Source organism: Theropithecus gelada, chromosome 9, assembly GCF_003255815.1.
Source record: "Theropithecus gelada isolate Dixy chromosome 9, Tgel_1.0, whole genome shotgun sequence".
Classification (NCBI taxonomy): Eukaryota; Metazoa; Chordata; class Mammalia; order Primates; family Cercopithecidae; genus Theropithecus; species Theropithecus gelada.
In genome coordinates this window covers 37,425,901-37,448,295 of record NC_037677.1, presented here as the reverse complement: position 1 = coordinate 37,448,295, position 22,395 = coordinate 37,425,901, and the positions used below count along the sequence as shown (strand labels likewise).

At 38.7% G+C, this 22,395-nt stretch overlaps 1 protein-coding gene across 1 annotated transcript in view; it reads left to right on the top strand.

The window, feature by feature from the left end:
* The first annotated feature begins 19,346 nt into the window (after positions 1 to 19,346).
* The window catches only part of LOC112631452 (protein PRRC2C-like), a 48,269-nt gene continuing 45,220 nt past the window's right edge, over positions 19,347 to 22,395 (top strand). Inside the window, 3 exon segments of the mRNA XM_025396613.1 lie at positions 19,347 to 19,548; positions 20,898 to 21,007; positions 22,088 to 22,212. Of these exon segments, the coding sequence (XP_025252398.1) occupies positions 19,424 to 19,548; positions 20,898 to 21,007; positions 22,088 to 22,212 (360 nt within the window). The 5' untranslated portion in view covers positions 19,347 to 19,423.

Here is a 22,395-nt window from a genome sequence, read left to right as displayed (position 1 = left end):
GAGAAATGGTCACTAAGGAGCAAAAAACTTTGAACTTTTTGCTAAGATGGGTTAGGTGGTTGGGGAAGCACAGAATTCTAATTTACTCAGTGTGCTTTAAAAATGTGTATTGTAGTTTATTAAATATTTTTATTAACCAGGAAACTATATTAAATATCATAGTTTATCGAGTTTCAAAGAGGAGCGATAAGAGTAAAACAATACTTAACACAATTTAATCTTACCCAAAAACTTTGTAATTTGGTGGTTTAAATTAAAATTTAGATTTTTGGTCATGTGGCAAGTAGTTTGATATATAAGTAATTTTTTAATGTTAGGTTTTACAATTAAAGCTATATAAATTTTATGGCTCTTAATTGAAGAAGCACAATAGGGAAGGTACACAGTTACTTCTGAAGGTTAGGAAAATGGAACAGAGGAATTTTATTTTGAAACCAGAAAGAGGACATTGAAAACAAAGGAGGCTTTAGACAGGTGAATTTTAAGTTTATATTTAGAAATTTGATTTGTGGTGTACAGTTCTATAAGTTTTAGTACATACGGATTTTTGTAGTCCCCACCACACCTAGGATGCAGAATGTGGAAAGATAAAACATCTCCCAACTGTAGAACTAGAGTCTTCTGGCATTTGGGAGACAGGGAAATTCTCTTGAAGCAATAGCTATTAAGGGGGGATGGAAAAAGCCAAGAATGGCCTACGCATGCTGATTGATTTGTTTTCTGATCAGAAAGAAAAAATATTTTGATTATACTGTTATATTTATGACAAACTTGAACATAGAAAGAATGAAAGTAGGAGAAAGAAAAAGGAGTTGGATGTGGTGGCATGTGCCTGTAGGCTCAGCTGAGGTGGAAGGATCTCTTGAGCCCGGGAATTTTGGAGGGTAGCACACTATGTGCTACATATGGATTGAGTGTCTGCACTAAATTCAGCATCAATAGGGTATCCTGGGAGTAGGGGACTAACAGGTTGCCTGAGGAGGGGTGAACTGGTCCAGGTTGGCAACAGAGCAGGTTAAAACTCCCATGCTGAGCAATAGTGGGATAGCCACTGCACTCCAGCCTGGACAACATTTAAGGTGACCCTGTTTCTTATTAAAAGCAAGGCGGTAGGGACGTATTTATTTATTTATTTATTTATTTATTTATTTATTTATTTTAAGACAGAGTCTCTCTCTGTCGCCCAGGCTGGAGTGCAGTGGCGCAATCTCAGCTCACTGCAAGCTCTGCTTCCCGGGTTTTAGCAATTCTTCTGCCTCAGCCTCCTGAGTAGCTGGGATTACAGGTGTGTTCGAGCATGCCTGGCTACTTTTTGTATTTTTAGTAGAGATGGGGTTTCACCGTGTTGGCCAGGCTGGTCCCAAACTCCTGACCTCAAATGATCCACCTGCTTCGCTATCCCAGAGTGCTGGGATTACAGGCATGAGCCCCCGTGCCTGGCCGGGGAATTTAAAAAAATAAAATAAAATAAAATAATAAGGGAAGGAAGGAGAGAAAGAAGGAAGGAAATAGGTTTACATGTTTTAAGATTGGATATTTCCGTGGTAGAAGAAGAGAGCCAATGATATGGAGGGATGTTAACCAATTCTCTACAGTTAATAAATTTAAAATTAATATTCTGACTTTTAAAGGCAACCCTTTGGTCATCCGAAAGATTAACTGTAATTCATGATGCTAGATGAGCGTCTTGGAGCAAATACTTCTCTTTCAATCCCATAACATTCAACATACTTTGGCCTTGCAAAAAATAAAGTTCAGTTAACTGGGTGGGGTGGCATGTGCCTGTAGTCCTAGCTCCTCAGGAGGGTGAGGTAGGAGGATCACTTGAGCTCAAGTTCAGGGTTGCAGTGATGGCACTGCTGCACTCCAGCATGGGTGATAGAGTAAAATTCTTGAAAAGAAAAATAATACATAAAGGTTGACTAAGAAACTATCTGTGCTTTGGGCCTGAAGCGATGGCTCACCCTGTAATCCCAGCACTTTGGGAGGCCAAGGTGTGTGGATTACTTGAGGTCAGGAATTTGGGACCAGCCTGGCCAACGTGGTGAAACCCCATCTCTACTAAAAATACAAAAATTAGCCAGTTATGGTGGCAGGCGTCTGTGACCCCAGCTACTCAGGAGGCTGAGGCGGGAGAATTGCTTGAACCTGGGAGGCAGAGATCCTGCCACTGCACTCTAGCCTGGGCAACAGAGCAAGACTCTGTCTCAAAAAAAAAGAGAAGAAATTATCTGTGCTTGGGTTTTTCTTTTTAATATATTAGTTTTGCAAATATTGATTACCACTAAATAAGCTTTTGTTATGGGCTTTACAGTATTCTAAGAGCTTTATACACACTTTGTTAATTAAATCTTGTAATAGTGTTGGAGTAGATATTATAGCCCACCCAGGTAAGGAAGTAAAAATTTGTTGAGATTAATTTGCCGGTGGTCACCTAGCTACTAAATATTAGAGCTAGAATTTAAACAAAAACAGTTTTAAGAGAAATAGTTGTGTAATTTTAACAATTTTAAAATACGTAAGTTGTTAAAAAGAATGCCCTGGCAATCACCTCATTAAGTAATTGGTAGACAGACAGCTGTAATTTTTAAGGACAGCAGTTTTTAGTACAGAAAATTTGATAGCTACATTTCTGTTCTGATTGTTAAGGCTTTATCCTGCTCCGGAAACTTAATTCACATGTTTCAGGTTCCAGGAACAGTCTGAGCCCTTCCACTATCCTAATTAGAACTCCAACAGATTTATTTATATTACACTTTGTTTTTTTAAAAATGACCATTTTGGATGTTTTTGCTGAACTGCTATTTGTAGTAAAAGAATTCAACATATGGTGGTATTCTTAGCTTTACTATTATAGTGGCGAATGTACTCTTAAAATATTTGACCTTAGAATTGCTAGTTCATTTTAACTACTAGTAATGGAAGAGAGGTTATAAGTGGCCAATTCAACTTCTTACTCAAAGCAAGAATTATCTTTATAATATTTCTGACAGGTAGTTCTGGTGAGGGCTCTTCCTAGGTTGCACACAGCCACCTTCTGACTGTATTCTCTAATGGAGAAGAGAGCAAGCTCTGGTATCTCTTTTTATTAGAGATACCTCATGGCCCATACAACCTCATCTAAATCTAATTACCTCCCCAAGGCCCCATCTCCAAATATCAGCCCAGGGGATTTAGGGCTTCAACATATAAATGTCAGGGGGCACCCATCAGTCCATCAGCGCCCCTGCCCCGTTTACAATTTATAGAGCATTGGTTCTTATGCCTTTTGGGTTTTTTTGTTTTGTTTTTTTTTTGCAGGGTCCCTCCCTGCCTCCCAGGTGCAAGGGATTCTCCTGCCTCAGCCTCCCTAGTAGCTGAGACTACAGGTGCATGCCACCACCCCCAGCTAATTTTTGTATTTTTAGTAGAGATGGAATTTTGCCATGTTGGCCAGGCTGGTCCTGAAGTCCTGACCTCAAGTGATCCACCTGCCTTGGCCTCCCAGAGTGCTAGGATTACAGACGTGAGCCACCACAGCTGGCCTGATTGTTTTGTTTTTTACAAGTTACAAAAATAATACAAAGAATTCCCATATTCCTTCATTCAGATTCCCCACTTGTTAATATTTTACCATATTTACCTTATTTTCTATGTAGTATGCACATAGGCACACACACACACCCTGTGTGCTTGGTTTTTAATGTCTGCTGTCTAAACCCTGTCATCACCAGAAACCTTAATTAAATTTATTTCACAAGCTCTTATTATTACTTGTACTACAAAATGACATTTCTAGCAACAAATCGATACATTTGGAGCGCGCGCGCGCGCGCGCGCGTGTGTGTGTGTGTGTGTGTGTGTGTGTGTTGTTTTGTTTTGACAAGGTCTCACTCTGTTACCCAGGCTAGAGTGCAGTGGTGCAATCATTGGCTCACTGTAGCCTCAACCTCCCAGGCTCAAGCGATCCTCCTGCTTCAATCTCCTGAGTAGCTGGGACCACAGGCATGTGCCACCACATCTGGCTGTTTTTCTGATAGAAACAAGGTCTCTCCATGTTGCTCAGGCTGGTCTCAAACTCCAGTGCTCAAGCCATCCTCCCAACTCTGCCTCCCAGAGTGCTGGGATTACAAGCATGAGCCACCATGCCCCACCAATACATTTGTTAATAGAGATGTTGCTGTGTTTTGTTGCTATTGTGTTTTATCTTTGGTATCTTATTTTGTATTGTAATGCAGTACGTTTGATAATGAAAACAGGAATCATTTAGGGTCTCTTAAGTGACTTTTATTGTTTTATATTTCAGTTTGTTAATTTCTTTTTTTTTTTTTTGAGACGGAGTCTTACTCACCCAGGCTGGAGTGCAGTGGCTCAATATCGGCTCACTGCAACCTTTGCCTCCCAGATTCACGTCATTCTCCTGCCTCAGCCTCCCGAGTAGCTGGGACTACAGGCACCCGCCACCACGCCCGGCTAATTTTTTTTGTATTTTTAATAGAGACAGGGTTTCATCATGTTAGCCAGGATGGTCTTGATCTTCTGACCTCGTGATCTGCCCACCTCAGCCTCTCAAAGTGCTGGGATTACAGGCATGAGCCACCACATCCGGCTTGTTAATTTCTTAAAATGAAAGTTCAATCCTGATTTTTTAAATAATGAGATTGTGTTGGGCACTGGCTTTGAAGTCAGCCTGGATTTAATCTTGACTCTACCACTTTCCAGCTCTGTGTGTTTTGAGCAAATTACTTTACTTCGCTAAGATTGCTTCTTCATTGGTAATATTCAGTGATTTAGGCTTTAAGCCCTTCTTAGTCCTAATCTGGTATTTATTTTTATTTTTATTTATTTATTTTGAGACAGGGTCTTACCCTGTTGCCGAGGCAGTAATACACTGGCACAGTCATGGTTCACTGTGGCCTCAACCTCCTAGTCTCAAGCCTTCTGCCTCAGTCTCCTGAGCATCTGGGACTACAGGCATGTGCCACCAGGCCTGGCTAACTTTTATTTTTTGTAGAGATGAGGCCACCTGTTGCCCAGGTTGGAGTTGAACTCCTGGACTCAAGTGATCGTCCCACCTTCGCCTTTCAAAGTGCTGGGGTTACAGGTGTAAGCCACTGCACCTGGCCCTAATCTGGTATTTTTATGTTATACTATGTCTTTAGAGCTCAGATTTTGGTGGGGCTGTGGGGGGATACAAGGTCTCCCTCTGTCACCCAGGCTGGAGTGTAGTGGCATAATCATGGCTCAATGTAGCCTCAACTTCCTAGGCTCCAGTGATCCTCCCATTTTGGCCTGCTGAGTAGCTGGGACTACAGGCAGGAGCCACCATACCCGGCTAATTTTTCTTTTTTCTTTATTTTTTTTTTCTTTTTTAAGAAAAGACAAAGTCTTGCTGTGTTGCCCAAGCTGGTCTTGAACTCCTGAGCTCAAGCCATCTTTCTGCCTCTGCTTCCAAAAGTTCTGGAATTACAGGCGTGAGCCACTATGCCCTGCCAATAATTACTATTTTATTGCTAGAGCTTTTAGTCAACCTTACTGAAATCACCAGTCCTTTCTGCTCTCCTCCTCATTATCTTCTGACTTCCTCTCTTAGTCCATTCATGCTGCTGTAACAAAATGCCTGGGACTGGTTAACTTATAAATAACAGAAATTAATTTCTGTTGGTACTGGAGGCTGGAAAGTCCAAGATCAAGGTACCGACAGGCAGGATCTCGGCCTCCAAGATGGCACCTTGTTCATGTCCTCAGGTGACAGAAGTGCATAGCTGGTTCCCCTCCAGCCCTTTCATAAGGCATACATCACATCCATGAGGGCAGAGCCCACATGGCCTAATCACCTCCTGAAGACCCCACCTCTTAATAGTGTTGCATTGGGGGTTAAGTTTCAACATGAAATTTGGAAGAAACATAGGCATTCAAACCATTTTCTTTCACTATCTGGATTAGACTTCAGTAAAACATTACTCCAGAAATTCTGGCAGTATCTTCATCCACCTTGCTTTTCTTTACTAGTTTACTAATTACTGATGCAACTGTAATCTCTGATTCAGTCCAGCTGCTTTTGTGCTTTCTACCACTCCCGACTCCCTAGATGTCCTACTGGACATTGAAGAGAATCATAACTGTACAAACTTGGGAATACTGTATACCCCTGCTCCCCAGCTTCTACTAGGCTTTCTTTTTTTCTGTTTTTGAAGGGGAGACTGGGTCTTGCTTTGTTGCCCAACAGTTGCGATCATCGCTCACTGCAGCCTCGAACTCCTGGGTTCAAATGGCCCTTCCGCCTCAGCCTCCTGAGTAGCTGGGACTGGGACTATAGACGTACTCTACCATACCCGGCCCATTGTTCATTTTGCGTAGAGACCAAGATCTCTCACTAAGTTGCACAGGCTGATCTGGAACTCCTGGGCTCAAGCATTCGTCCCTCCTTGGCCTCCCAAAATGCTGGGATTATAGGCGTGAGCCATGACACTCAGCCCTACTAGGCTTTCAGTGCTTCTTGCCAATGTCTTGGCTGTCTTTCACATTCTCCCATTTGCTTTTCAAACTTTTTCCAGCCTCCTCAAATTTCTAAACTCTACCTCCACTCAGTGGATGGGGAAAGCATGTCTCTTGTTCATCTGTTCCTAGCAGTGCGTGATATATGGTAGACCCTGGGTAAATATTTGTATGATTGAATAGTGGAACTAATCATTTTGAGTTTGAAGTTCCGACAAGAAATGTAAGTGATGTTTTGTAGACCATTAAAACTGTGTATCCAAAGATTGTAGCTTGAAGGAAAGTTTTGGGAATTGTGTTTACTGAAAATATTTGAAGCAGTGAAGAGCAGATGAAATGGCCAAAGGAGAAAGCACTTATTAATAGAAAAGGGAGAGATGGGCTGGGCACGGTGGCTTATGCCTGTAATCTCAGCACTTTGGGATTACTACTCAGGAGGCCAAGGCAGGTGGATCACTTGAGGTTGGGAGTTCTAGACCAGCCTGGCCAACATGGTGAAACCCTGTCTCTACTGAAAATACAAAAATTAGCCGGGCATGGTGGCAGACACCTGTAATCCCAGCTACTCTGGCAGCTGAGGCAGGAGAATCGCTTGAACCCAGGAGGCAGAGGTTTCAGTAAGCCAAGATCATGCCACTGCAGTCCAGCCTGGGTGACAAAGTGAGACTCAAAAAAAGACAAAAAAGAAAAGGGAGCGATGGCAAGAAGAGACAGAAAAAAAGTTAACAAGGTTGAAAGCTGTCATAGTCATGGAAACCAGAGAAAACGGTTTACACAGAAGCTATTTACCTTTTATATTTATATGTGATACTTGACTATTATCAATTAGTTAATACACATTATTTCTTGATTTACAAATGTTCTGTAAAACACTTTTAGAGTATACTTCTCTGGAAATTGTTGTAGTTCATTTTAATGTTAACTACTTAAGTCTGGGGGGCACTGTATTTTCCAGGGGAACTGAACTCATCATGAGAATAATGAGGAAAGAATAGTAAACAGAGCTTGGATATTTAGAAACCCATTGTGTCCAGAAAGAAAGTTATGTTATTTAATTGAATTTAGCAAATAGCAATTTGCTGAAGTATGGGGGTTATTTTTCCAAATATACTAAATTTTCAGTATTACTTAAAATTAAAGTTTTCTTTATTAAAACTAGAATCTTATAGTTGTGAGTACCAAAGGAATTTGAGAGACCATAGCTAATCTCTTTAACAAATGTGGAAACCACTTAGATTTTTTCCTCCAGATTTTCTCTCTCTTTTTTTTTTAATTTAAATTTTTTTATTTTTAGAGACAAAATCTTGCCGTGTCACCTAGGCATGAGTGGACTGGTGCAATCACAGCTCACTGCAGCCTTTAACTTCTGCTCAGGCTATCCTCCCACCTCAGCCTCTTAAATAACTTGGACTACGGGTGTGCGCCACCATGCCTGGCTACTTTTTAGTTGTTTTGTTAGAGACAATCTCACTATGTTGCCCAGGTTATCTCCACAGAGTTTCAATCTATGATAGCTATCCTTTCATGAAAAACATCCTTTTGTTATCACTGTTAAGTGTCATTCTTTGATTTTAAAAGGTTAATGTAAATATTATAATAAACCGTTGCCTTCCAAATTTCTTTTAGACCTTTTGGAAACAGTCTGCTTTAAAAGCTCTGGCTTCCTTTTTTTTCCTCCTAAACTTCTTCTTTCATTTCAGTACTTTTTGTTCTTCCCCACAAAAACAAAACTGTTACAAGGTAATATTTGCTGTTCAAAATATGGAAAATGCAGATGCACATGTCTTGTCTTGTTTTGTTTTGTTTTTTTGAGACAGGGTCTCACTCTCTTGGCCCAAGGTAGGGTGCAGTGGCACCATCATGGCTCACTGAAGCCTTCCTGTGCTTCACCTCAGCCTCCTGAGTAGCTGTGACTACAGGTGTACACCACCATACCCAGCTAATTTATTTATTTTTGTAGAGACAGGATCTCACTACCAGTTCAGTCTGGTCTTGAACTCCTAGGCTCAAGTGATCCTCCTGACTTGGCCTCCCAAAGTGCTGGGATTACAGTCATGAGCTACTGTGTGAACAGGGCTCACTACAGCTTTGACCTCCTGGACTCAAAGCAGTCCTCCCTGCCTCGGCCTCCTGAATAGCTGGGACTACAGGTGCCCACCACAGCGCCCTGTTAATTTTTGTATTTTTTGTAGAAACAGAGTTTTGTCATATTGCCCAGGCTGGTCTCAAACTCCTGAGCTCAAGTGATCTGCATGCCTTGGCCTCCCAAAGTGCTGGCATTACAGATGTGAGCCACCACTCCCAGCTGAGGTGTTCCTGTTTTGATACATCTAATTACAATGAAAAATGCTAGTTTCTTACCAGCATTGCTCAGTTGGTCATAGACCCTTGAATTTAAAAGATGATTTTCTTTTCCCTAAACAGAGAAAGAAAGGTGTGTTATTCAGAAGGTTTTGTTTTTACAGGCTGATCCTCTGCCCATAATGATTGAGAGTTTTAGATACATGGCAAGTAGGACAGTAATATAAAAGGTATTAACATTGTAAAAGTAATAAAAAAGCTTTTCAAAATTAAAATTGATGTAGGTAGAGGATATACTTCTTTTGATATCCTCTATAACTATGTGGATGGGTTTTGAAATCAGAGCTGGCAAGCTGAAGACGAATGCTACTGAGCTTGCTGTTTCAAGGGTTTTGGGATTACTAATTATGTAAATTGTACCATTTTGTTACTTAAATGTGGTTATGCTGAGTGCATCTGTGCCTACTCAGCAATTGAGATTTTTTTTACTAGCTTTTTCCTTCAGTGGGTTTTCTTGGCCTTAAAACCTTTTTTGTTTTTTTGTTTCAAATGAGAGATGGGGTCTTGCTGGTATTGCCCAGGCTGGACTTGACTCTTGGACTCAAGTAATCATCCCACCCCGCCTTCTCAGTAGTTGGGACTCCAGGCATATACCACCACACCCAGCTTTTTTTGTGGCATTTGGAATAAACTCAAGGATAACACTTCTAATCCAAGGCTCTGCAAAATGTGACTTTTGCCTACTCTGATTTCGTCTCCTGCCTGTCTCCCTGAGGCATGATCAGTGAATGTTCATGTAAATGTGTTTGTAGGCCGGGCATGGTGGTTCACCCCTGTAATCCCAGCACTTTGGGAGGCTGAGGCACGTGAATCACCTGAGGTCAGGAGTTCAAGACCAGCCTAGCCGACATGACAAAACCCCATCTCTACTAAAAATACAAAAATTAGCCAGGCATCGTGGCATATGCCTGTAGTCCCAGCTACTTGGGAGGCTGAGGCAGGAGAATCGCTTGAACCCAGGAGACGGAGGTTGCTGTGAGCCAGTATCGCGCCACTGCACTCCAGGCTGAGCAACAGAGTGAGATTCCATCTCAAAAAAAAAAAAAAGAAAGAAAGAAAAAAGAAAAGAAACTGCCAAATTGTTTTTCAAAGTGATTGTGCTATTTTCATTTCCAGTTCTTCCATATTCTTGCCAAAACCTCATATAATCATTCTATAATTTTAGCAATTGTATTGATTGTGTGGAGGTATTTTATTTTGGTTTAAATTTGCATTTCCCAAATACAAATGATGCTGAGTGTATTAGTTTGTTCTCACATTGCCAAAGACATACCCAAGACTGGGTAATTTATAAAGTTAAGAGGTTTAATTGACTCACAGTTCCACATGGCTGGGGAGGCCTCACAATCATGGCAGAAGGAGAAGCAAAGCCAGGTCTTACATGGAAACTTCCCTTTATGAAACCATCAGATCTCTTTAGAATTATTCAGTATCACAAGAACAGCACGGGAAAAACCCACCCCCATGATTCAGTTACCGTCCACCGGGTCCCTCCCATGACATGTGGGAATTGTGGGAGCTACAATTCAAGATGAGATTTGGTTGGGGACACAGCCAAACCATATCACTGAGTATATTCATATGCTTACCTGCCATTTGTATATTTCTGGTGAAGTATCTCTTCAAATCTCCTGCCTCTTTTTAAAAACTGGGTTGGTTGTTGTGAGAGTTTTGTATATATTCTTGGTAAAAGTTCTTTCTCAGATTTATGATTTGACAGTTTTTTTTTCCAGACTCTAGCTTGTCCTTTATTTCTCAACAGTATCTTTCAAAAAGCAAAAGTCCAGTTTATAAATTTCATTTTTTATAGATTTTGCTTTTGGTGTTAATAGCTAAGAAGTCCTTATCTAACCCAGTGTCACAAAGATTTTCTCCTGTATTTTCTCTGGAAGTTTTACAGTTTCAAGTTCTACATTTTGTCTATGGTTCATTTTTGAGTTGAGTTTCATATATGGTGTGAGGTGTGAATCAGTGTTTTTTAATATTATGTACATGTAATTGCTCCAGTATCATTTTTGGGAAGACTGTCCTTTATCCACTGAATTTCTTTGCATTTGTCAAAAATCAAATGCTTATATGTATATATATTTCTAGACTCTGTTCTGCTCCACTGATCTATTTGTCTTATTTTTACACCAGTACCACACTGTCTTCATTGCTATGCCTTAAGTCTTGAAAGCAAGTACTATTCACCTTTCAATTTCATTCTTTTCAAAGCTGGCGGGGTGGGAGTGGGGGTGGGGGCGGTGGTGCTATTCTAGAGGCAGACCATTTCTTTGTAAATTTTAGAATCAGCTTGACAACTTTTTTCCTCCAATAAATTTCTTCTGAGGTTTTGTTTGGGATTGCTTTGAATTTGTAGATAAATTTGAAAATAATTGACAACTTAATATTGAGTCTTGTGATCCATGAACATGGCATATGTTCTTATGCCATGTTTATGTAGCTTTTAAAATAATGTTTCGTAGTATTCAATGTGTAGGTCTTACATATCTTTTGTCAGATGTATCCCTAAGTATTTCTTTTTTCTTTTTTTTTCCTTTCTTTTCTTTTTTCTTTCTTTTTTTTTTTTTTTTTTTTTTTTTTTTTTTTTTTTTTTTTTTTTTTTGAGGCAGAGTTTCGCTCTTGTCGCCCAGGCTGGAGTGCAATGGCATGATCTCTGTTCACCGCAACCTCTGCCTCCCAGGTTCAAGCGATTCTCCTGCCTCAGCCTCCTGAGCAGCTGGGATTACAGGCACGCTGCACCATGCCTGGCTAATTTTTGTATTTTTAGTAGAGACAGGGTTTCTCCATGTTGGTCAGGCTGGTTTCGAACTCCCAACCTCAAGTGATCCACCTGCCTTGGCCTCCCAAAGTGCTGGAATTACAGGCGTAAGCCACCGCGCCTGACCGTGTTTCATTTTTTATTGCTATTACAAATGGCACTATATATAATTTCTGTTTCTAATTGTTTAGTACTGAATACAAATACAATTGAATTTTGTGTGTTGATCTTATATGCTCTTGTAAGCTCCCATCTAGTAGGTTTTTTTAAGATATCATCAGGTTTTCTATATATGTGATCGTACAATGCTAACTATTAAAGACAATTTTACTTTATCCCTTCCAATTTGATTTTTTTGTTGTTGTTTCCTATTTTGCTGGCTGGAACTTGTAGTATAGTGTTGAACAGAAGTGTTAAGAGAGAGTAGATATCCTTGCCTCATTTCTCTTCATTGAAAGGAACAGAAGGGCAAGCATATTCAAACTTTTGACTGTTCCCTTCTATTCCTATTTATTGAGGATTTTTGTTTTGTTTCTGTTTTTCAAATAAGGACTGGGTTGGTTTTTGTCAGATGCTTTTTCTGCATCCACATCATGCACTACATAATGATGTTTCAGTCAACAGTGGGCCGCATATATGACAGTGGCCTCATAAGATTATGGTACCATATTTTACTGTACACTTTCTATGTTTAGACATGTTTCGATATACAAATATTTCACCTTTTGTTACCGTTGCCTACAATATTCAGTATAGTAACATGCTGTGCTGGTTTGAAGTCTAGGAGCAGTAGGCTATACCATATAGCCTCGGTGTTCAGTAGGCTATGCCACCTACATTTGTAAGTACACACTATGATCACACTGGTGAAAAGTAGAGCCAGGGTTTCACCATTTTGGCTAGACTGGTCTCGACTTTAAGTGATCCATCCATCTCAGCCTCCCAGAGTGCTGGGATTACAGACATGAGTCACCTTGCCCAGCCAATTTTGTCTTTATTTTTGAAAGATGTTTTATTGCATGTAGAATTCTGTTTTTATTTTTTCTTTCAGTACTTTAAGCATGTAGCTCTACTGCTTGCACCTTTTCCCATGAGGATTCTACTGTTACTCAGTTTCTCTATATGTAAAGTAACTATTTTCTCTTGTTACTTTTAAGATTTTCTCTTTATCATTGGTTTTGAATACTTTGATTATGATAGGCTTTGGTGTGGGTTCTTCATGCTTCTTAGACTTGGGCTTTGTTGAGTCTCTTGGGTCTGGGTTTGCAGTTTTCATCAAATTTGTACCATTTTAGCCATTATTTTTTCAGTTTGTCAAGCCCCTCTATGTGTAACACCAATTACACATAGATTAGGCTGTTGGAAGTTGTCTTAAGGTTCACTTAAGGTCCTTTTTTTTTTTTTAAGCTTTTTTCACTTTATCTTTCCCATTGGATAGCGTCTATTGATGGCTTCAGATTCACTGTTTTTTTCCTTTGTGTGTGTGCGTGTGTGTGTAATGTTTAATTTGGAAAGGGGAGTTTTCTTTTTCATAAAGGATTGCAACCTGTAGTATTCTTACCTTTGGCAGTGTCTAATAATGCTAGTAATACCAATTGGTGAATTTTTTTCTCTACGTTTTGATGTCTTTTATGTCTATTTGTATTCAATCTTTAGCTTGTCGAACATATAGAATACAGTTATAAAGTAGCTTTTTCTTAGACAAGGTGACATAAGAAAAATAACTTAACATTCTTGTCCACTAATTCTAACATCAATAGTCAAGACTGGGTTGGTTTCACTTGCTTGATTCCCCCCACCCCAACCCCACTTGATTCTGGGATTCAGTTAAGTTACTGGGAAACTGTTTGATCTTTTCAAGTGTGGCTTTAAGGTTTGTTAGACAAGCCAGACATGGTGGCACATGCCTGTAATCCCACCTACTGGGAAGAACCGAGTTGGGAGGATCACTTCAGACCAGCTTGGGCAATGTAGTGAGATCCCATCTCATTTATTTAACATAAAAAGAAGAAAAGATTTGTTAGACAAGATCAGAGCAGTATTTACATTGGGGTAATTTTCACCCACTGCTGGAGGCAAGGCTTTGCTCAGTACTCTACCTGGGCTGGGTGCAGTGGCTCACGTCTGTAATCCCAGCACTTTGGGAGGCTGAGGACGGCGGATCACCTGAAGTCAGGAGTTCGAGACCACCCTGGCCAACATGGTGAAATCCCATCTCTACTAAAAATACAAAAATTAGCCGGGCGTGGTGGCAGACGCCTGTAGTCCCAACTACTTGGGCGGCAGAAGCAGGAGGATCACTTGAACCCAGAAGGCAGAGGTTGCAGTGAGCTGAGATCGCACTACTGTACTTAAGTAGCCGGGGCAACAGAGTGAGACTCTGCCTCCAAAAAAAGAACAACTCTACCTAATGCCTGGTGAAGCATGTCATGTCATCTTTTTAGTCTTGTTTGTGAAACAGGTACTATTCCCAGCCCTTTATGAACTTCAGGCACTGTTCCCCTCTGATCCTCTCAGGTCTTTCTTTGCTGGCTTGTTAACAATATTTATTCTTCCAGTCTGTGAATGTGGGCGATCTTTACATTTATTTGGGCCTTCAATTTCTTGTATCAATTGTAGTTTTCAGTGTACAGGTATTTTGCTCCCTTGGTTAGATTTACTCCTAAGTACTTTATTCTTTTTGATGCTCTAGTAAATGGAATCGTTTTCTTGATATCCTTTTCAGCTAGGTTGTTATTGGTGAAAAGAAATGCAACTGATTTTTGTATGTTGATTTTGTATCCTGTTGCTTTACTGAGTTTTTATTAGTTTCAACAGTTTTTGTGAAATTTTAGAGTTTTCTACTTAAAAGATCATGTCATCTGCAAACAGGGACAGTTTTACTTTCTTTCTGATTTGTGATGCCTTTTATTCCCTTTTTTGGTCTGATTGTTGCTGGTCCTTCCAACACTATGTTGAATGGAAATGGTAAAAGTGGACATTCTAACTGTGTACTAGATCGCAGGAAAAAGCCTTCAGGTTTCTCCCATTGGTTATGATGTTAGCTGTGGGATTTTTATAAATGACCTTTATTATGTTGAGGAATTTTCTTCTGTACCTATTTTGTTGAGAGTTTTTATCGTGAAAGGATGTTAAACTTTGTCACACGGTTTTCTGCATTTATTGAGATGATCATTTGGTTTTTACTTTTCATTCTGTTAAACTGTGGTATATCACATCGATTTGCATATGTTAAACCAGTCTTGCATTCTAGGGATAAATCAAACTTGGTCCTGGTATTTAATTGGTTTAACATGTTATTGAGAAGGATTGGTATTGTCTTTAAGTAGGGAAGTTAAGGTTCATTTTATGATTCTTTTAAGCTTGAGTGTTCTGTGATGGCTAGAGTTAAATTGGATATTCTATAACCCTGTGGTTAAATTGTGTATTACTACTTTGTTTTCCTTTGTAAGAATATGGAAAAGCTGAACTTGGCATTTTATTTTGATTTTTGTTTAATTGTAACATTGGACATTTTAATACGCTTGCTCACTAATATTTCTCTAGTGAATTGTCTGTTCATAGCTTTACTCTTTGGGTTTCTTTGATTTGTTGAGTTCTTATAGCATATTTACATTTTGTCAAGTGTTGATTATTTTCTACACTGACCATCAATTTAATTTTTTTTTCTTTTTTTTTCTTTTTTTTGGGGGGAGGAGACAGAGTCTTGCTCTGTTGCCCAGGCTGGAGTGCAGTGGCGCGATCTCTGTTCACTGCAAGCTCCGCCTCCCAGGTTCAAACCATTCTCCTGCCTCAGCCTCCCGAGTAGCTGGGACTACAGGCACCCGCCACCATGCTTGGCTAATTTTTTGTATTTTTAGTAGAGACGGGGTTTCACCGTGTTAGCCAGGATGGTCTTGATCTCCTGACCTCACGATCTGCCCGTCTTGGCCTCTCAAAGTGCTGGGATTACAGGCATGAGCCACCGCTCCGAGCCCAATTTGATTTTTTAACCATTATTTTTCTCTTATGCTGGACAGAATGTTTAGTAGGCTTGCTTCTTAAAGTTTTGCTATGAAATAGATGCCTGTGTTCTAGTTAAAGGTGAAGCTTCATTCAAAACAAAGAAATGTAAACAGGCAGTGTGGGGATATATTCCTCAGGAGTACTGAGCAGAAGGTAATGAGTTAGTAATTAAAGCCAAAGGAGCTAATGAGATTTCCTAGACAAGAATTTAGATAAGAAGGGAAGTGGGGATAGGATGAAGAGCACCAGAGGAAAGATTGACCTTAAATGGAATGAGAAGAAAGATAAACTTTATGTATTGCAGTGGTTCTCAAACTACTTTCAGTTAGAATCACCTGAAGAATTTTTTTTTAAAAAGAGTTGATGCCCAATTGCCCCCCTGCCTCCAGATTTGTATACAGCAAGAGTTGAGAATCACTGCTTAGAATATATCTGCTTATAATAAGTCAGTAGGTCTTAACATTTTTGTAAGTCTTAGAATCAGTCTGGAAGACTTGCTGTAAAGAGTGCTGGGCCCTTCCTCAGAGTTTTGAGTCAGTAGGTCTGGGTTGGGACCTGAGAATTTTCATTTTTATCCTATTTCTAGAGAAACATGGTTTCTGTAGAATCACGTCTCAGAAACGTTGTTCCTTTTTTTTTTTTTTTTCTTTTTTTTTTGAGACGGAGTCTCAGTTTGTCACGCAGGCTGTACTCATGATCTCGGCTCACTGCAACCTCCACCTCCTAGGTTCAAGTGATTCTCCTGCCTCAGCCTCCCGAGTAGCTAGGATTACAGGCGCCTGCCACCATGACTGGCTAATTTTTGTATTTTTAGTAGAAACAGGGTTTCCCCATGTTAGCCAGGCTGGTCTTGAACTCCTGACCTCAGGTGATCCGCCTGCCTCAGCCTCCCAAAGTGCTGGGATTACAGGCGTGAGCCATCGTGCCCGGCCGGAAGCATGGTTCTGCGAACCGCAGTAGCAGTAGGTGTAGGAAGGAAAGATTGGATGTTAGATACAGGTTGGTTTGGAGATTTGCTCCTAGAAAGTTTAAGGAGTTCTTTTCTCATGATGTTGCTTTCTCTCTAACATACAGAAAGGGTCTCCACCAAGAGTGTTGCATGAGTAGTAATGGTATTCAGAAAAGTCCAAGATTTGAGGATCCTTAGTTAAATAACTTGAGCAAGTTGACTGTTTTTCTTGATACATCAGTTCCTTTTTTTTTCACCTGATGAAACAGCTCTTTGAATTTTAATTTTGTCAGGTAGTGAATATTTACTGTTCTCTTTTGTCACTGTAGATGAATATTCTTTCTATATCTTTGTACATGTTACTGGTAAATTTGCCAATAGGATAGATTTTGGTAGTACATTCTCTTTTCACAACATCATCATCATCATCATTAGCGCTCTTGGGGTATAATTAATTGTATACGTTCTTCTACATGTAGTGGCAAATTGTATTAGTGTAGTCCTTTTGGTTGCAGGTCAGTCTTTTTTCAGGTTGCCGGTTGTCTCAAGGAAGGTTGGTTTATTGTAAATGTATACATGGAAAGCGAAATGGTTATCTACATTGTTATGTGGGAGGAGGCAGCACAGTGTAATGGATTGAACCCGACACCCTGGTTTCAAATTCAATCTAATTTAGTCTTTATGTGTAAAAATCAAGATAGTAGCTACACCAGAAAGTTGTTAGACTGAAATGAGATAATAGATGTGAGAATGCCTGATAAATTTTATGGAACTATACAAACATTGGGTGGCATTTTACATGCATATAAAATGACGTCTCTGCTGATTCTGTAATTGACAAATATAAAACTAACAGATGAAACGAAATTTATAAAAGTAAAGTGGATATAGGCTTTACTTTGATGCTGTCTGCGTGGTATACCTATTCTATACTATCTTTGGCTCCCGTGTTTCAGTTCTCAGTGTTTTTAGCGATTGATTGTTTCTGTGGTAGAATTAACCATCTTCTACCCTACTGCTACACTAACCCCTCAAAAACAAAAACAACCCTTAGTTTGATATGTGTCTACAACTTCATTAAATTGAAGGGAAATAGTAGGAGACATAATTTGTCTCTTTCTCCTATTTATTAATAATCTAAGTTAGGGTGCATCACCAAGATGAGGGTACATTAGCTCTAAAGATGAGGATTCTCTTTGTATTTGAATGCTTATGAAAATATTATTTATTTCTACAACTTCTCATATGTAAGGGAACTTTATATATGCTTTGAAAAAAATGCATACTGATTTTTGAATATTTAGTCCACAGCGATGAAATAGGTTATTTTTATGTACCTTGTGTTTGTGAGATGTTTTACCTTTTACAAAATGAAGAGAACAAAGAATGTTGTTTCTGTTCTAATCTGTTAAATTAATAGAGCTTTGTTGGGCACATATTGCCTGATGATTTAGGAATGTAGTATGTAGGGGAATGAAGATGTCCTCCTGTCATTTGGATTCCATGTGCAAAGGTTGATGTCAGTCATTTCAAGCATATTAAATTGGATAATATGTCTTTTTAAAATAGTCTCAATAGGCTCACTGTGTTTGAACTATTCATGTCAGCGTGGAATTGTAACCCTTATTCTCTATGATAGAGTTAAGCAGTTATAAACCATATGTAACTGATATATTTCACAAGTGCATGATAGCTTCTTATGATCAATTTTGTTGTGTATTGGTTATTGGAATTTGACAGTATTAAAAAGTTCTGTGAAATTATTGATATGGGAAGTTTTTTTCCGAATTTCTGTGAACATTTGAATTTACTGAGTTTTTCGTCTTTATTTTTCTTTCTTATGTACATCTTAAGGACTGGGGTTTTAAGGGGTGTGGCAGGAGGTTTTGGACTCGATGAGTTTCCACCGAAATATCGGAGAAGTCAGGCCAGAGCACAAAAGCAAAGGATGGGAAAAAGTATGCAACACTCAGTTTATTTAATACTTACAAGGGGAAATCATTAGAAACACAGAAAACCACAGGTGAGTAACATCAAGTGACACTTATGTTTTTCGTGGTTTGTTTTGTTACCATAAGTGATACACATGCTGCTATGAGAAACTAGGATGTACCCAAGTTAATACCACCCTATTTACATTTGCCTTTTTATGCATGCACGCGTTTTTCAGAGAATGTGTGATAAACATCTTGTAATGGAAAATTTATACTTTCATAGAGCCCTTTAAAAATATTTTTGTTTTTCTCTGTTGTCAGCAGGAAAAAAGAACTGTATGGCTCTAAAGGGGAAACTCAGTCAATGAGATGGATAGGCACAGACCTATATATTAGTGGGAATTTAGTATCTTTTTAGTTACAGACTAGAGAAAGTCCTATGTTTCGTGTGTGTGTGTGTGTATGAGTGTGTGTGTGTGTTAGATACTGTGACCTAGTGAGTATAATGAAAACTGAAAATCGTGTATGGCATATTAACAGTATGCTTTATGAACATAAAATCAATACATTTATTCTCTAACATTCTAAGTTTTGAGTTTGAAATAGATTCTCTGAAAAAATATCAGCATATCAGTGTTTTCTGTAGTGTATTGAATTGCATTGTTAGAAGTTTTAAGGAATCTGTTAAATGCTGTTAAATGGCTTGATTTTGACACTGAATTGTGTTGCAAGTGTAGCTTAGTTTTAAACTTATTATCTTAAAATATATGAATGAAAATCATTCAGGGATTGCATTAATTCCTATTTTTCTATATTGTTTGAGGAATAATATGGGTAATAAAATAGATGTTCTAAGAAAGTTGATGTTATTGATCTTTCGTTGCAGCTCGACATGGATTACAGAGTCTTGGAAAAGTCGGTATTTCACGACGTATGCCTCCACCTGCTAACCTCCCGAGTCTTAAAGCAGAAAACAAAGGCAATGATCCTAATGTAAATATTGTACCTAAAGATGGCACAGGGTGGGCATCAAAACAAGAGCAACATGAAGAAGAAAAGTGAGTCAAAGTCTGTTAAAGAATGAAGCCCTTCCCCTTTCATTGTAGGGAACTTATGTTTGAGTACCTGCTATTTACTAAGTGTTATGCTGTCTGTATTATATATTACATATTTTATACTCTTTAAAGTCTTTTTACTATAGTAACTTTTGGTTAATTTTCCCTATTAAAAGTATTTCTATTTGTCAGGGTAGAACAGATGACAATTGCAAATCACAACCTTGCTTATATCATAGCCTTTATTAGGCTCCCCCTTCTCTTAACTACCACCAACTCCGGTATTCCCTTTCCAATATGATTAAGAGTTGACTCTGATACCTAAATTTCATGATACTAAGGGTGTCTGTCTGCCAATTTACTGTGTATCTCTAGCATTGAAATTGCCTGATGTTTCATAGGTGCTCAAGTAATAATTTGTATATACTCTAGCAAGAAAGCTAGGATAGAATTAATAGTGTCCATCTTAGTCATCGTTCTTTCAGCAACTATTTAGACTTCTGTGTGTCAAGGATTTTGCCAGACTTTTAGCTAATTGAATGACCAAGCCTAAATAGTGGTAATTTTAAAAAATAAGATAAGCCATTGGATACTTGATGTTTTCTTGCCTATATCTTATCAAAATTCTATACTCCTGCCTGGGGAGATTTGTATAGTAAATGTGACTACTTCTGTAGAAATTTATCAAATACTTATGCTTGTTAGCTGTAGTAAAATTATTTTATAGTATTGAGTCAGTTATAGGTATGAGTGTACCAGAAATATATTGCATTTTGTGAGCGTCTTAACTACTTTCTTATTTTTAAGCATTACCTCATTACAAGAATTGAATAAAACTGTACAGCCTTTCAAAATACCTTTTACTCACGTGAATGTATTAGGCAGATTGCTGTTAAACCTCTTTGAATAACAGTAATAAGTACAGTGGTGATCCCGTTGACTTCCAGGTGGAGAGTTTGCTTAGCTTTAGCCCTCAGCTAATTTCACCATTCCAGACTGTATGTATGTTTATACTGCTATTTTTAATTATAAGTGTTCACTTCTTCAAAGCAGATATTTGGTAACTATGTTCCATTGAAAGTGTGTGTGTGTGGTTTTTTTTTTTTTTTTTAAACAAAATGGAAAACAAGCAAAACTCATCTCATTGGGTTATTCAAAGGCAGAGATGAAAGGGGATAAAAATAGCCATAAATCATTTAAAGGAATGTTGCAGAGAGAAAACATTTATAGGAGATTTACCAATGAATAAACATATAGCCAAAATAATTTGTACACAGATTTACCTTAAATATAATATTCATTTTATTTAAATGTACAGTATCTGAAATAATGGATTCATATTTTTTTTTAAGAACACCAGAAGTGCCACCAGCACAGCCAAAACCTGGGGTTGCAGCTCTCCCAGAAGTAGCACCTGCTCCCAAATCGTGGGCCAGTAACAAGCAAGGTGGGCAAGGAGATGGTAAGTGGACATTAGTTGGGGAAACTGCCTAGGCTTGATAGTTACTGAACAGCCATGCAGGAGATAAAGGGTGAACTGTGTTTTGGTAGAGCCATAAAGCATTGTTAAAGGATATACTTTCGAGGCTCTTAAGTTTTTAAAAAATCTCTTGGGCTAGCTAAATTCCAGTGTCAAGAGCCATGCACGAGTCAATGGTACTGGTTAAGAAAAGGAGTCTTTAAGATACCCTCTGCCCCACATTATTTTATCTTTACGTCTACATATCCAAGCAAAGCTTGTACCTTCAAAGTATCCAGCCATTGCATAGATTGTGAGAAACCATACTCATTTTTCAACTGTGTCCCCAACTTCTCCTGTTTCCAACATGCTGCCACGATTTCCTGAGAGAAGAGCTAGAAAGTAGCCATAAAGCACCACTGCTGTAATATTACCCTTTTCCCCAAGGAATGATGGAATCCCCAGCAGAATTTAGTTTTCCTACTTTCAAAACAGGGACTGTCTATAAAACATTTTATGGAAGAACCGATCTGGGCCCTCAAGCTAATAAAACTAGCTCTTTTAATTTAAAAAAATAGGTAGATAGGAAGTTGGGTGAATAGTGAGGTGCAGGCATCTCAGCTGTAAATTAAATCAAAGTAAAGTAAATGAAGCAGTAAATTAAATAAAGGCATTTTAGCCTCATCTTGAGCTTGGAGTCTTTTTTCATCAAACACTATTTCAGTAATATGATTTGAAAGAATTCTGAGAATTCTTAGCAAAGGAATTTGATGGGTATTGAAAATGTAAGGAGTTGTAATGAAAGAGAAACAAGAGAAGCTCTTCACTTGTATGGTCATCTTAAATGAGTCCTCTGGAATGGTGCTGGAAGATTACTGTCTTAGACTTTCATCTCCTCATGGCGGATCATTAGCTTTTCAAAGGAGTCTAGATGAATTTTAAAGATTTATGGCTATGAACAGTCATCACTGAAATGTGGAATAATTTATGAGAAAGAGGCAGAGAGCTCTATCCTGGAAGGGTGGCTTGTATTATCTTCAGTATAAAAGTTACCTTTAATTTTTTTTTTTTTTTAATCTATAGGAATCCAAGTGAATAGTCAGTTTCAGCAAGAATTTCCCAGCCTGCAGGCAGCTGGGGATCAGGAAAAAAAAGAAAAGGAAACAAATGACAACTATGGACCTGGACCCAGTTTACGCCCACCAAGTAAGAGTACTTTCTCTTTAATACAAAGTGAGATCATATTTGTATATTATCTTGCAATACAACCTCCTGCTTGCTGTTGTATGTATGATTTGCCTAGTTTGAAAAGGCAGACTTAGTACTATAGTCACTTGCTACTCAGGTGTGATTTTTGCAGCGACAGTATCAACATAACTTGAGAACATGTT